Source organism: Primulina tabacum, chromosome 8 (assembly GCF_025594145.1).
Source record: "Primulina tabacum isolate GXHZ01 chromosome 8, ASM2559414v2, whole genome shotgun sequence".
NCBI lineage: Eukaryota > Viridiplantae > Streptophyta > Magnoliopsida > Lamiales > Gesneriaceae > Primulina > Primulina tabacum.
The window spans coordinates 4,549,334-4,566,405 of NC_134557.1; the positions used below are offsets into that span (position 1 = coordinate 4,549,334).

The 17,072-nt window shown below is 31.8% G+C and overlaps 1 protein-coding gene across 2 annotated transcripts in view; it reads left to right on the forward strand.

The window, feature by feature from the left end:
- Positions 1-16,518, forward strand: part of LOC142553167 (ADP-ribosylation factor GTPase-activating protein AGD1-like) — an 18,277-nt gene extending 1,759 nt beyond the window's left edge. Inside the window, exons 3-20 of one of the 2 annotated variants that reach the window (XM_075663204.1) lie at positions 360-460; positions 1,150-1,220; positions 2,166-2,228; positions 3,019-3,063; positions 4,016-4,081; positions 4,202-4,249; positions 4,369-4,464; positions 4,549-4,590; positions 5,466-5,681; positions 5,782-5,913; positions 6,002-6,235; positions 6,349-6,435; positions 6,515-6,829; positions 7,009-7,154; positions 7,230-7,320; positions 14,832-14,982; positions 15,073-15,310; positions 16,051-16,518. In XM_075663204.1, the coding sequence (XP_075519319.1) occupies positions 360-460; positions 1,150-1,220; positions 2,166-2,228; positions 3,019-3,063; positions 4,016-4,081; positions 4,202-4,249; positions 4,369-4,464; positions 4,549-4,590; positions 5,466-5,681; positions 5,782-5,913; positions 6,002-6,235; positions 6,349-6,435; positions 6,515-6,829; positions 7,009-7,154; positions 7,230-7,320; positions 14,832-14,982; positions 15,073-15,310; positions 16,051-16,165 (2,257 nt within the window). In that variant the 3' untranslated portion in view covers positions 16,166-16,518. Of the gene's footprint in view, positions 1-359; positions 461-1,149; positions 1,221-2,165; positions 2,229-3,018; positions 3,064-4,015; positions 4,082-4,201; positions 4,250-4,368; positions 4,465-4,548; positions 4,591-5,465; positions 5,682-5,781; positions 5,914-6,001; positions 6,236-6,348; positions 6,436-6,514; positions 6,830-7,008; positions 7,155-7,229; positions 7,321-14,831; positions 15,311-16,050 lie in introns of both variants that reach the window. The other variant, XM_075663203.1, reaches the window with a different exon arrangement.
- Positions 16,519-17,072: the final 554 nt, after the last annotated feature.

The following is a 17,072-nucleotide window of genomic DNA, read 5'->3' on the forward strand; positions in this document are numbered from 1 at the left end:
TACATGCCAATTTATGTAAAAATTATTGGATAACATTATTTTAAGTTGAATATTTTAATATTTAAATTTATAATATAATTTAGTAATAGCATATTTTTTTAGAAGTGAGGAAAAATTTAGTTTAAAGTAACGATTAAGTTGAGTGATTTGAGAAGGTGGAAAAGCAAGTGTTTGGGGAAGACTTTAGAGGAAGAAAATAGATAATAGCGTTGTCATTTTTTGGCAGATGAAAATATTTGCTGATAACAATTAAAAAAAGGGAGAGTTTTTTTTCATTTCTGTTTAATTTTTCTGTCAATTACATGTTCTGCAAAACTTTTCCTGTATTGTTACCAGCCCTATTTTCATTTGATACATAGAGATGGACTTGGAGAAGCATATGATATGGACATTGCTTTCGCAAGCTCCCTTGAAACTTTTTCTGGAGGACATAATGATCCAATATCGGTAGCATTTGGAGGTATATTTTTAATTTTCTAAATAAAGATATCCTTTCATGCTCGTGGCTGGAAATCAGGAAGTAAAGTTCATCCACTAACCCCATTCTCCATTCTTCCTCACCCAGAAAGTAAAAAGAGAGAAAATAAGACAATGAAAGAGAAAGTTGGGCTTGCTAGTTGTTTTTATTTCTCATTCTTGTACATGTAATAATTTTTGTCTTTAAGAAGAAGAAATATATAGCAAAAATGTTGTGGCTGGATATGACTGGCTTGCTGGACAGGGGACATAGATAAAAGTAGAGATTTATACAGATCGGTTTTCTCTGCTCTTGTTCTATAAATTATAATATGGCTTGAAAGCAATGGATTAATGAATATTGTGCTCAGCGACTTTCAAGTCAAGGTTTTTGAGTTGTGTTTTCTGATTTCGGTCGGGCTCAGCATCATGACAAGCGGCCTTATGGGCCAAAGCTGAACTGGCAGCTATAGATTTATTTATACAATAAATAAGCCTTCTGATCACTTTAGTTGCTATACATGGACATCTCTGAACTGCTAAGATTCGACTATGAGAAAGTCGTAACAAAAATCAAATGACACGACATCTTACCCAGAAAATAAGCCATAAAAATTTGTCTTGTATTCTTTATTATAAATTCTGTAAATTCAAGTCTCTGTGATGCTGGTTAAAGTCTATTTATATTTTCAGGCCCGGACATGGAAAAATTTGCAATTGCACTAAGAGAAATTGGAACTTACAAGGAAATTCTTCGGTCACAGGTGGAAACTTTCTCTTTCTTACATTATTATAGCTCATGTTGTTGGTAAAGAATATAATGCAATAGCTGGATACCTTGGTGATTTAGTAATATGCTCTGTCAGTTTCTCAAGATATATGATATGTGTGTGTATATTTAAATAATTGGTGAGCATGGATAGAGGCTGATGAGTTCAGGCTATCTGGTTAAGAAGAAAAAGTCTGAGGTACTGAGGAATTGAGAATCACAGATCAAATTTAGGATACCACACTAGTCCTTCATAGGATGAACTGATTCTAGTCTTGAAATTTCTTCAACAGGTTTTAACTAACTCTATCCCCTTCATATATTATGTTTTTTCAAATTTTTTCGATGTTCTCATGTTAACTTTAATGCGTGAGGAGTTTCTAGAATTATGATCCACGTTAGTTATTTGCGGGGGTTTTACATGTTCCACTACAAGTTTGAGTAATAATCTCTTGAAGTGATGTCTTTGGATGGCTACATGTTTGGTGAATGACGAAGGCATGACAACCCCATGAGTTGGAGCTATGGTATCATCACTAGAAATGCATCAGAAGTAGCTGGTGTATTTTGTCATAAGTATGCTTAACTTTCCCTTTTGTTATCCAGATCGTAAACTTCTTGGAGAGGCTTTAGCGTTCTTTGGTGTTTCTTGAATGTGGTTCTTGTCCCTTACAGTTACTCCTAGTTACCCATCGATGTTATGGATAAGTGGAAATATACTAGTCATTTTGTACTTGTGAGCATGAGAGTTCCAAAAAATAGTAACTAAGTTGATAGAAATCATATGGGCCTTAATGTAATCATTATTCTCTGTGCGTGTACTGTCTATGTGCATTTTTCTTATCAAGATATTTGGCTCTGAAAATCACTTTTTGATATTAAGTTTGTGAAACCACCTCTTTTGTGGCTTCTGACTGACATTCTTCACTTTTGCCTTTAGGTAGAGCACGTGCTGAATGACAAACTTCTGCACTTTGCTAATGTTGATCTTCAAGATGTTAAGGTATGCCCTATTTCACAATTTTGTTACACAGTTTTATGTTTTCCTGGTTCTTACATTTTATCGAGGTTGTGTTACCATGTTTTTTTATGTTTTGCTGGTTCTTACATTTTATTGGTGGGCCCTGGTTTTAGGATAGCATTGATCACTGGAAAAACATCAGCATACTAATGGCATTTTCTGTTTAATGTCATGTGAGTTAGATTGCAAGCGTGCATTGTCCAGCAACTACTAAATTCTGCTGAGATACACAACTAGACATAAGCTGAGAATGGCTGGTATCCCAGACAATGGGGTGTAGCAAAAAGCTATAGATGAAGAACATGACGGACCATCAGAAATAAAAATACAATGATTCTATATGAAAACTTGTTCACATATTTTTATACATGCTCATTGATGGATAAGTCATTAATACTCTTCAACTGTGGTGAACTAGCAGCAAGGTTGAATCTTTACATATTTGCTTAGTATCAAAAAATAAATTTAGATATGTACTTGGTCTATTTGTGTACACCATCTGTAGCTCTTCCTTTTTTAACCTGGCCTTTTAGCTGACCATCTGTCGAAGAAAAACGAAAATTTTCTACTGAGCTCAAGGATGTTAATTTAGAGATTCATGACAAACAATTATAGAATGTTTCAGAGGTATCAAAATTTGGGAAGATATTGCAAGCTACATCTACACCTCTATCATGGCCCTAAAACATTTCTTCATTTTTTTCAGTTTTCCCACCTCTCGTGTAATTCCTAGGATTTGTATCTTACATAATTGTTATTTGATCATACACAGGAAGCCCGCAAGCGCTTTGACAAAGCCAATGCAATTTATGACCAGGTGTGGTTCAAGTCGTTATTTCTGAAGTTTGTATTAAAACTCAAGTGTGATTTGTCTCTGAATCTGATGTTTGGTGTCTTTTAATTATTCTTTTTGTTTCGTTACTCGATTAGCATGAAGTTGATAGTGTGGGAGACCTAAATCGTTCTAAAGATACAATCATACTATGTCAAGGATCTGAAAATGTAGGATAAATGTGTAACTCAGATTTATGACAAAAACACCTGCGGGGTGTTTTTGGTGTCTCAGAAGCTCAAATGTCCTAATGGAATTACCTGAAATGCACATTGGGTCATAGATTTATTATTTGCAAAATTGGGAAGGGACCGCATACTGCTCTGTAGATTAGCGTCAAAACAGAAGAACTACTATCATGCACTTATCCAAAACTCTTCCTGATTGAAATCATCTCCATTCCTTAGTCCTTATATTATTGCCTTTTTACTTTGTCATCAAAAGGTGAGTAAACAAGGAAGACTCGGACTGATTGCGTTGATAGGAGACATGCATATTGGGCAGATAAATTAGACCTTGACAGTTCTACATAACAGAAGGTCTTGTTTTGTTGTAGACTTGGAGTTGATATTGATTTTATGGTATTTTCTTTTCTCACTGAATTTAACATTTCATGGGCAAATTTCATAAGAGTGATTTGAAGGATTAACTTAAATTTAAAATTCCTCGATAAAAGAAAGGAACAGCTGCTTATCCTTCGTAGAAAAACATACAAAGGAAGATAGTGGATCTCTCTTTGCTTGTACCCTTTTGATGTTGTTTTGCTCAGCAGAAATTAAATCCAGCATAAACTGCTTCCCTTTTATATCTGGATTGTGAAATGGTATGAACTTCGCTTTAAGAAATAGAATTAAATAATACTGTGTCAGTTTGTTTCACTTTTGGGACATAGACTGGTACTTAATATGCTGGAATGTCCGTCCCTGTCATGTTTCAGGTTCGTGAAAAGTTTTTATCACTGAGGAAAAGTGCAAGGATAGACATAGCGACTGCCCTAGAGGAGGTATCCAACCATTAATACCTTTCTAATTCAGCAGCGCTTCATTTCTGTGGCTGTAAATATTCACATAGTTGGCATGGGTAACCATAATCTGTTGAATTCTAATTTATCAAGATTTTCCAGGAACTTCACAATGCAAGATCAACTTTTGAACAAACACGCTTCAATCTGGTTTGATAATCTCTTCCAAGTCATCATCTTTCAAAATTTCTGTCACACAGCAAAGCTGAAGGATTCATTTGGAAAAGGGGAAGATTTTGAGCACCCTGCTTTCTCCTTTGCAAATTCAGGTCCGTGCTCTCTCTGCTGTAGAAGCAAAGAAGAGGTTTGAATTTTTAGAAGCTGTTGGTGGTACAATGGATGCTCATCTTCGTTACTTTAAACAGGTTTGTGGCATGATGAGAAGTTGTCATTGCTCATGCTCTGCATTTTTTCTTGTTTACTTATTCTGAAGTTCCTCTCTGTGCTAGGGGTATGAACTATTGCACCAAATGGAGCCTTATATCAATCAGGTTTATTTGTTTTTGTATCGGTATTTTTCAGTTGTACCCCTTCTTACTTTTTGTGTAGATTATACTTTTCCCTTGAGAAGAGATTGTATTTTTAATTGATATACCCAATCTATGGGAAAAATTAAAGAAGGATGATTGTTGTCAGGAAAAGGCATCAATACTTCCCTCCAGACTACGATGACTATCTGAAGTTCTTGATTTCCTTTAGTGTCTATGCATGGAGGAATTTCTTAATTTGATATTGAACAGCTAGCAGTAGAAAATACTGAAGATAGCAACATAAAATATGTATAACAATGAATAGTCCTACCACGATAACTGAATGGGAACCTAGCACGGATTCGGATTCGGATTCGGATTCAAATGATTAGATACTAGATGATTCAGTTTATTTTTCCCTGCAAAAGACAATGTGTATCCCTGCAAAAGACAATGTGTACTCCAGCGGATAGTTTTTCCAAAAAACTGAGGATGGGTCAAGGAAATTTAATCCCTTTCTCAAACCATGTTTAGAGGCTTTATGGTAGATAGTACAGATCTTCCTCGTCAAGTTTTTCTTTGGGGAGGATAATCCATTAAACTACAACACGACCTTTTGCTTTTGGCAGCAATTATTCATCCTTTACAATTAAGTTATTTGCAAGGTTGGAATTTGTTGATCGATGTAGTTATTCAAAACCATGAAAAATGGATTTGAGTTGACTTGCATTTTATAGATAATTGTTATCCAAGATGGCATCCAAGTATATGATTTCGGGTTCACAATTTAAGATTTTTTTTTTTTTGCGATTTGTGGGACTCTTGGTTGCTCCTCTATGTAACGTTTTCATTTCAACATGCACCCGCTCTTTGTTTAGCTCACTACTATACTACAGGTATTGGCTTATGCCCAGCAAGCAAGACAAAATTCTAACTATGAGCAAGCAGCACTCAATGATCGTATGCAAGAATACCAAAGACAGGTTGATCAAGAAAACAGACGGTCTTTTACTGGACCTTATGGTCCCACTAATATGGATGGTATACATTCTTTTTCCAGAAGCTCCCATAAAATGATAGATGCAGTGATGCGGTCCGCTTCTGATGGAAAGGTTGTTTTCTGATATTGCCTTTAGATTTCTAATATTCTCTTTCTAGACTCCTATTTCTTTTAGAGATGTCATATCTGTAACTAAGAATTCAATAGTGTAGGTACAAACCATTAAACAAGGTTATCTCTCGAAACGATCCTCCAATTTGAGAGGTGATTGGAAGAGAAGATTTTTTGTTCTTGACAGCCGGGGAAGGCTATTTTACTATCGCAAACAATGGAGCAGGCCAACTGTGAGTCATGGAATAACAAATGCACTCTGCCCTGCATGCTGTTTCAGTTTAACGATACTTTTTGCTAACTTGATCATTTGGCCCTCAGCTTCATGGTTCTAACAGTCCATTTCCCATACATAGAAGTTCTCCCTCAGAACCTGGTTCGGGGTTATTGAGTCGGTGGCTTTCATCTCATTACCATGGTGGTGTGCATGATGAAAAATCTGTTGCACGCCACACAGTGAACCTGCTGACATCAACAATAAAAGTTGATGCAGAGCAGTCGGATCTAAGATTTTGCTTCAGGATTATTTCCCCCACAAAAAACTACACTTTACAGGTTATCTTTCTCGCATCGGATAGAATTTTTAGTGTTATCTCTTTCACAAAAACTCAAAAGTGGCGGACATGGACATAATGCTCTGATAATTGGTAATTTCTTGTTTGATACAGGCAGAAAATGCAGCAGAACAAATGGATTGGATCGAAAAAATAACTGGAGTTATTACTTCTTTGCTGAGTTCACAGACTCCTGAGAGGGTAAGCAAATTGTGATTGAATGGGCAGTTTCTTTTATTTTTATTCTCATTATTGTAATCATAATTCATTTGTATGTCAGTATTTCTGTTGTAGCCCAGTTAGTGAAAGCAGTTCCATTGGAAGTCCTGAACATGATGTGAGGACCATTGAAGAATATGCATCAGAAAAGGATCTTTCATCACGAAATATTATACGATTATCCAAAAGTTCAGTCCAAATTCCCAGCAGCTTAAAAAACGAAAAGCCAGTCGATGCATTGAAAAAGTTGCCTGGAAATGATAAATGTGCCGATTGTGGTGCTCCTGAACCAGATTGGGCTTCCTTGAATCTTGGCATTCTTATATGTATTGAATGCTCCGGCATTCATCGCAATCTAGGTGTGCACATATCTAAGGCAAGTTGATCGTAGCTTCCTTGTTGTGCGTATTTTTGTCCTTGAATTCAATTGTTTTCTATTTGATGTTGGTGTAAGTCCAACGGAGTGTTTGATTTTCACCGAGGATGTTAATCATGAGCCACAAAATATTTGACACGTATGTACTCGTCTCATGGCTTTCCTAACTTTTAATGTAGGTAAGATCCTTAACACTTGATGTCAAAGTTTGGGAACCTTCTATCATTAATTTGTTTCAAGCACTTGGCAACGTCTTTGTCAACTCAATATGGGAGGGATTGTTGCAAGCAAGTAGAACTGTTCAGGCAGATGAAATACCAAGAAGGTGAAGTATACTGCAATCAACACTTTGTCATGTTCTTCATATTTGTTTAAAGCGAGTATGATTTTTATACCACAGGTCTTTTGAATCTGACAAACACAAAAAGTTTTATAGCAAACCAAAGGATAGCGATCATATATCAGTGAAAGAGAAGTTCATTCATGCAAAGGTATCACCTCATTTGATTAATATTCAGTTTTTTGTATCATTGCTTTTAATACTACTAGCAAGAAGCACGTGCGATGCACGTAAATATTAATTATTTAATAAAAATTAAAATTGGATTTTTTTAAAAAATAATTTGAATCATTTTTTTATTTATCTGGGTTTAGTCTTTTGTCATATTAGACGAATAAATTAATTAAGAACTATATAGGAGTTACATTTTATTCTTGAAGTGATATAAATTACTACAATCAATGAATATTATAGTGATAATTCATTAGCATTTATTATACTATTAATTATATATTATGTGGAATAATTATGCTACTAATTAATTATATATTAGGTGGAATAAATAAAAAAATTTGATATTTCATTTTTACATTTACAAAAATTAGAAATTTACATATTTATCTTTATTGAATTTTTGGATTTGTATTGACGAGGATTTCATTTTTATCTTTTGACAATTGGAAAACATGATCAATGATCTACATTTTTGTAGGTATATAAATAAAAAAAATATTTTTAGTATCAAACATATATTCATTTTTAATGCATAGATTTCCCATAAATTGTGTAGAAAATTTTCATGCAATTAATCTAACAACACACTATTTAAGGGGATAGTAAAAAATTTACAATAAAAAACTTTGTTATTCTTTTACACTTTTATAAGTACTAGCATAAAAGCACGTGCATCCGCACGTGAACCTATTATTCTAAATAAATAAAAATTAAATTAATAATAAAAATATTTTTACTCTTTGCATAACATGATCCAATCCATCAAACAATATTTCGCTCAGAAAAAAATAGATCAAAACACATTATAAGAATTTGGAATAATGATTTATCAAATTAAGTACTAAATTGAACTAACATAGTAATACAAATACAATGATATGAAATTTTTTGAATTGATTAAGCAATATAAGAGTGTAAATAAAATTATATGAATATATTTTAATTAATTAAGCAATATAAGAGTTGAAGAAAATATTTTAGTATATGATATTGTTATTTATCTACTCATTGTATCAATTAATTGATAAATATGCTCCTAAAATTTAAAAATTACATATTAAAAATCTAAAATAGTACTTACTTTTAATTTTGGAATGATTATGAACATGTAACAACAATTTTCATTTTAAGTTACATTACATTAGCTAAAGAAAGCCTATGGACACAAATTGTATTTTGAGAAAAAAATTAATATATTTAAACACAAGAATTGAAAATAAAGTAAATAAATACTCCATTGACCCTTTCTAAGGATGACAATGGAGCGAAGCGGGTTCGGAGATAGGGATAATAAGCTCATATCCGCCGTGAACTACTTCGAAGATTTTAAAAAATACCTGAACCCGAACCAAACTCAGAAAATCGGGGATCTAATCTTCGTTTTGAGTTTTCCTCGCAGGGTCCCAAACCCATGGGAAAAGTTGTCATTACTAACCCCTTCTATGCCCAAGATATATTTACTCAAAATAGTGAACTAAGAAAACTTCATTTCTAACAATTTTATTAAGTGGAGATTCATTTCCTTAAATTAATAATTGAAATACCACTATTTTATCTCAGAAAAGGGTAAAAAATATCATCACCCTAAATTAATCTTCAGTATCATGTATCATCATAATCATTATTCCGTCATTTTTTAGAATGACATTTGCTAAGGTTCGAAGCTATTAACAGAAGATTTGAATTCGTTTTCATTGTATATTTATATTTTAAAATTTTTCTTAGTATCGTTTGAAAAGTAAAATCATATACACTATTGATGAATTCTATATATACTGGGCATTAAAAATTTACCAAATTTGAAATAAAATAAAATATAATTATTTAAGTATAATAATATTTTCCAATTCAATTGATTATTATTACAATGTTATCAATAAATTAGATTAATATCGTGCCTAATTTTTTCAACTTTTTTCTTTTTTTTTTGTTAATTAAATATTTGAGAGGTGTCAGATGAATGATGATAATGTCATATTTATAATGTTCTATTTTTTTCATATTTTAAATTTTATTATATCATATTAATTTAAGTGATATAATTGTCATAACTTAATTGTTTTACAATCGTAAATAGATAAAATTATCTTTTCCTCTATACAAATTCAAAGACATCACAAAGATAGAAATTTAGAATTTTAACATAAAATAATAAAATTAATTTTAGACTTTTTTCTCCCTCTCACTTAAATTCTAATTTGTATATATTATTTGCACAACTGGTGATTCTCATTACACCAACATAACTTCCAATTTAGTGATGATAACGTTATACTAAGAATTATTTGTGTAGTTTAAAAAAAAAAAGAATTATTTGTGGGAATATCTCGCTCTTACTCCTTTTTGACTCATTTGTATTGTGGGGACCCGGACGATAATTCATTTCTTAATCAATTTTGGGAATAATTAAATCAATTAAATACACAGGGTCTAAATTTTTTTATATATATACAACAGCGGAAACATAATGAAATCAGTCTGATACACATGTAAATATAAAAGTACAAGTCTTGTACTACATGTCTTTTCATCAAACTAGGGTTCAATCACTATACATCAAATGCTGAATCCTATTCTACTTCTGAGTTCGGATCTCCACGCTAAACTGTAGTCTCTCATCTTCCTCTTGACCCTGAACCTGTCCCACCTGTTGTCATGCACACATACAAACAAGACAACTGCCGGATGACTCCGGTGAGAATATATCCCAGTATAAATCATGTATACATGAAATCATATAAACAAATATAAAGGCATGAAATAGATATCAATAACATGTATTCAATCTGAAAACATAAAACGATACGAAACTATAAATCAACTCTGATTCACAATCTCTGACTTATAAACTCTGACTCGACTCTTTTCTAATCTAGGGATCCCGATCTGAATAAGAACGCAACAATCTCCCACCTACTCTCCCGATCGTGGTGGCGGTACGTTCTTATTACGGACTTTGGTCCTGTCTCTATATCAAATATCTGCAATAGGAGTTGCTCTACTCTTATGCCATATCAATATGACCAAACGTCCGGTGTCTTGGCAGGGCTGCCAAAGACTTGGCATATTCTGCCAACCTATCAGACACATCATTTAAAGACTCTACTCATAATATCTGCTTAAGTATAATTCAATAAAATAAGCATAACAATCTCAAACATTGCAACATATCGAGGCAATGACAGTTCAGTATGTGATTTTGGGAAACTCAAGTCGAATCTAACTCGAGTTGTGCAATCCCGCATCAACATCAATTTATACCTTTCTCTTTTCGGTCTGACGAAGTCGAAGTCTCGAATTCCATTCTGTCCATACTCAATGTCCAGTTGAAGTTCTCGTCGACATAAATACAGTACTGAAGTCGGATTGAAAATCGGATGTGCGGATCTGGAACAAATCGAATGCTAAGGTCGGAAAAGGCGTAAGGATTTGGAGCTTTCTCGTAACTCCTTACCAAATTCTGAATGAAGGAAGTAACATATATATATCCCATGCATGTCTCAGCAAACGTGGCTTGTTCTTTGTAATACACGTCTCGCGCATATGCGCGACACTACTTGGCGCATATGCGTGAGACCTAATCTCGGCGCGTAGCATCACGGTGACTCGCGCATATGCGCGCCATCATTCGGCGCATATGCGCGAGGCCCTTTTTCCATTCTTCACAACTCTCGGGTACCCTCGCGCACATGCGCGGATCCATGTCGCGCATATGCGCGAGGTGTTCTGCCTGCCTCGCGCATATGCGCCCGGCAGGGTCGCGCATATGCGCGAGGTCTTTTCCTCGCACATATTTCCAACTTCTTTCCGGCATCTCCGGTCTGATCCCTTCCGTCTATAATCACATCTCAATTATCAACAAATCATTTTAGATTACGGTAATCATAATCTCGGGCCTTACATGTATCATTTTTTAAAACAATTTCATAATAATTTTATCTATATATCATTTGACTCTTTTTTTTTGTTTGCATATAATAGATGACGTCATTGAATTTTTTTAGAAAATAAGCCGAAAAAGTATAAATTATGATAACATATGTGAATAAGCTCAAAATATATTATATTTTTTGTTCAAATTAAGTGTTTATTAATTTTTTTAATTAATGTTTAATTATCTTTTTGTCAATATAATTATCATTATATGTGTGTGTAAACAACTCTACAGATGCAAATAAATTGTCATGACATTATTGTCATAATTGAGTACTATTTGATAATATATAAATATAGGGAGACTTAAATAAAATAGAATCTATGAGAGTAATTAAAACAATTAATCATTCAATTTATTTTATTTATTATCAAAATTAGTGAGAAAAACTAATTAAAAATTCATTGATTTTCTACATATTTATTTCTCGTTTAGCAACTGTACAAAAATATTTTTATAGTACCATATCATCCAATGTATGTGGATGAACGATTCATTTGTCCACACTTTTATAGGTACTTCTGATTCAAATTTATTAGTTTTTTGATTAATAATATTTAAATTCATCATTAAATTTTGGTTTATAAAATATTTTATATGTTTATGCATTTAGAAATTAATAGTTTGACAAAATAAATTTAAGATTTTGATTAAATATAATTTTATTTTCAGTTCAATTTTTTTATTTAATTTAAAAGTGATAATGATTATTTTAATTTTGTTGTTTTCTCATTTGTGAATATATTAATTTAGAATTTATTTGAATGACTCTTCATTCAAAGCACTCATATACTTTATCACAGGACCTTCGTATATATAATTTTTTGAAGTTTTTTTTAAAAATCTAATTACATTAAAATTTATTTTTAATAATTCATTGACTGTATTCAAATGATAGTGAAATAGCACAATAAATAACGTAATTAATTTAATTTTGAATTTAAATGAAAGTCCAAGAAAATTATTAAAATGGAAAAAATAATTAATATTAATATTAAGTAAATTTAATATTATGTTTTTTAAAAATTAGCTCAAACATTTAAGAATATGGAGATGACACGAAATAATTTTTTTTAAAAAATTTAAATATGACTTAATTAAATATTATAATGAAAGAAAGTCAAAAGCACAAAATCATAACCATAAAATGTGATTAATTAGTATCAATTAATAGACTAAATGTGAAATTACCACATATATTACTTAATAATTGAAATAAGTGAACACGTGAGGGGTAATTATGTCCGTTCAAAATTAGAAAATTTTTCCATCATCCACACTTTTATAGGTAAAATAATATATTACTTGATAATGGAAATAAATAAACACATCCACACATTTATATGTATATAGAATGAAATAAATTTTTTTAAAAAATGAAATAATATGAAATATGACATAATTAAATATTATAATAAAAAAAGAGAAAGGAAAAAAGTCAAAAGCAGAAAATCATAACCATAAAATGTGGTTAATTAATATTAATTATTAATTAATAGACTAAATGTGAAATTACCACAAATGTTACTTGATAATTAAAAGAAGTAAATATGTGAAGGGTAAATAAGTCTGTTCATAATTGAAAAACTTTTTATGTATCCACACTTTTATAGGTATAATAGTTAAATATATATTCTTTTAATATTTTTAATGAATTTTTTTTAAAATTAAAAAATATTTTCTTTTAATATTTTTCTAAGAATTATGTATCAAGAAAATGTTATTTCTTTAATATATTTTTATTATCAAAAATCTATTCAATTTTTATGTAACATTATTTTCAAAATTTCTTACGTTGCAATTTTCTATTAAAAAATAAAAACACTATTATGATACTCATGTATTTAATGAATGTGTATAAAATTTTTATGCAATTAGTCTAACAACACACAATTTATGAGAATAGTAGAAAATTTACGATGAAAAACTTTTTTATTCTTTGCAATTAATCTTACAACACACAATTTATGGGAGTAATAGAAAATTTACAATGAAAAACTTTGTTATTTTTTTTACACTTTTATAAGTATAATAGTTAAATATATATTCTTTTAATATTTTTAATGAAAAATATGTTTTTTTAATTAAAAAATCTGTTCTTTTAAATATTTTTCTAAGAATTATGTATGAAGAAATATTATTTTTCTAATGTATTTTTTATTATCGAATATCTATTCAATTTCTATGTAATATTATTTTCAAAATTTCTTATTTTACAATTTTCTATTAAAAAGATTAAAAACACTATGATTCTCGTGTGTTTAATGAGTTCTTAATCAATACATTACAAATTCAATATCCCAAATTTGTCCCTAAATTTTATATGCTTTTTCCACCAATGCCCATGCAATTAATACAAACAATGTATATTTAAATAAATAATCAATACATTACAAATTCAATACCCAAATTTGTCCCTAAATTTTATATACTTTTTTCACCAATGCCCATGTAATTAATACAAACAATGTATAGTTTTTGGGCAATATAGTAAAATCACAATGCAAAAACTTTGCCCATCATCCATAATTTTATAGGTATATAGATAGATTAGGAATAGTGATCCCTGAGCAGTAATTCATATGTAAATAAGGTGATCTCTATATATCTTCGGAATTTAAGCAGTTTAGAAGGCATGGTAATATGACAAACAACTATACGATGAGCAAACTTTCTTCCAAGGAATGTATATGGAGCAAGCTACAGCCCTTGGATCAAGACCTTAAAGCTTTTCTTACTGGAAATGTCTTTAATGCCAAACTTCCTGCCTTTGTTTTCAATGACTTTGTAACGTTCTGTTCAGCTTCGTTGGAATTATTTCACATAGGAAGTAGTACAATCTTTTTTCTCAATAAGCTAAGTGAATCCTAAAATAGAGTGGAAGGATGAACACTATCAGCAATAATAGATATTAGTAGTTGTCGCGGTATCCTAGCAGCAATTGTTTCTTGTGATAACTGCAACTTTTAAGTGTGTGCACGAAAGTTGAATTTCTACATTTCTATCAAGCATTCATGTGCAAACATACTTACACGGACTTCCATTTTCTCCAGTGCCACCAAAAAGGTTTTCTCTGGCAATGTATAATTTGTTTTAAGTTTGCAGAAGACAAAAAGGATTAAGTTACATGGTTGAAATCTTTAGCTAAGCTTGAATTTAATGTGTTTATGGTGTTGAATTGCCATTTGAAAAAAAAATTATATATGTCGATAGAACTGATTTCTTAGCAATTGGGTTATGCGGAACTTAAATACTTAGTATAACCTCATGTTATGGTCCTAGAATTATAGATAGTTCTAGTAGTACTATATTTGATTTGTTTCTTGTTGTGTGTTAATCCTTGCAATGTAAGATTCGATGATAACATAACATGGTTGCCATATTTTTTTAAAAATTAACTATGATCAAGAACTCGCTGGAAATCTTAATCATCGGTTGCAGAAATATTGATTATAGAACATGGAAGTTGGTTGTATAAGAAGGCTATGTATAGTTCTCGAATTAATTTTTATGTTTCATATCTAACCTAAAGCATAGTGCCTCTTTGATTGCAGTATGCAGAAAAACGTTACATTCACAAGGTAAAGGACAGCCAGCATCTTCTTTCAGTTGCCGAACTGTTGTGGGACAGTGTACGTGCTAATGACATGAAAGCAGTATACCGCCTTATTGTCACATGGGAAGCAGATGTCAATTCAATTCTTGGTCAGGCCTCGCCCCTTACATCTTTAACTTTAGCTAATGTAATGAGATTGCATGAGCATGCGAATCCGGATCAGAATTTTCATGCTGTAGATGATGGTATTTCAAGATCTCCAGAACCACAAGTAGAAGATGAAAACAAATTCATTGATGATCTTTTTGATGGATGTTCCTTGCTTCATCTTGCCTGTCAAACTGCCGATATTGGCATGGTAGAACTGCTCCTGCAGCATGGGGCAAACATAAATGCTTGTGATCTAAGGGGTCATACTCCACTGCATCATAGCATTATTAGGGGAAGAATTGGAATCGCAAAACTGCTGCTCGCCAGGTGACATGCTTTGCGTTCTCTGCTGTGTTTATATATATGTATATGTAATCTCATATACCAAACAATAATTTGAAGTGAATCTAGTTTCTAACTATGCAGTTTTCACGCAAACCAAAAAATTATTTTGTAGTTGAGTTTACATATTCCCTCATTCCAAAACTTAAGGTTATGAAATATGACTGCTGCTGCTTGTTGCATGTTGATTTTATGTACAGATATAGAAGCTTTTCCTGAGTTACTGATCAATATCATGATCATTATAGATAATACTTTACGAAGATGTGATGTTATTTGCAGATTTCAAAATCAGCACTATGACAGACACTAGCGCTCATAACTGAGTGTTACCTGACTTTTAGCATAACTTCGATCTAGCAAAAAATGAAGGTTGAACCTTGGAAGATCTTGGTTTAGGATTGTTTTCTTGAGGTCATGTTATAGGGCAGTGCTATCTTTTATCTGCATTGTGTACTAATTCATGCTAGTCCATTTTCTTGAAAAATTATGCTTACCGCAAATTTCAAGAAACCAATTAAATCTTGGTTTAAGCTGTGAGAAATTTGGGCATCTCTGGATTGATTATGTGAAAATGTTCTTTTCTCCTAGTTTTTAATAACGACTGAGACTACTTTACATGTGATACTAACGGGAATTTGGGGCATTCTCGGTTGAAGATTGCTTTGACGTGAGATTGCTTTTAGCTCATAATCACTCTAAATATGGCACTTCATTTTCTGCAGGGGAGCAACTCCCGAAGCTGTTGACAGAGAAGGCAAAACTCCTTTTCAACTAGTTGCAGAATCGGCCCTCGATGATGTCGAACTCTTCGCATTGTTAAAACATGCAAATAGATAGTATTGTTTATTATATTTATCTTAGCACGAAAATCCAATCCAAAAATATCGGGGATGGTTTGCTGCAGATTTGCATGCCATCTTTCTGGATTTAGATGTTGAGCAGCTGAATTATTTTTCTCCTTGAAAATGCCTGGAAGAAGAGAATGTGTTTTTTATCTTCTTCCCAGGATACACGAGATTGTCTTCTTTTTTAAATCCTGTAAATACAGGATAGTAATTCTTACCATCGATATTATGTTGTAATATCGATGTAACGAGGAAGACCCAGGCCATTTAGTAATATGTGCCCTGTTTTGAGTTGCTAGATGCTTTAGCACATATTCAGAATAGCAAGTTTTGTAATCTAAACTACTTATAATTCTTCTCCAGGTTTTCTTGCTTCTCCTCCCCCAACCTGATTTCCGAATGGCCATCAATATGGATTAGCATAAAATCGGTTAAACCGAATTCACCACCACCTAATTGAATTAATTTGCATTAAAATAAATATTTTCTTCTTGAAAGTTGAGTAAATTATAATTTCATCAAGATTGTACGTAAAAAATTTTCCATTTTCATGACCATTTTTCATCCATGAACAAATTTTGAAGTTTCTAAGTACTCTGTATTAAAATATAAAACAATATATTTAGTATTACATTCTAAAAGAAATCATCCCGAATTTATGAGAATAAAATAAATTCTCAATTATAGTAAATAAGTTATTTTTTTCTTAAAAAAAAAAAACTAAATTATTTTTTGAAAAATCGGCTGAAATAACAGGTTTTAAATCAGTTAACGTAAAAAATTTGGTTTGATTTTGGTTATTTAAAAACTGGCTTATTGAGTTATTGAAAATCTGGTTCGCTCACCAACCGAACTGATCGAGTGCTCATCCCTAATCTCATCAATGAAAGGGATGATCA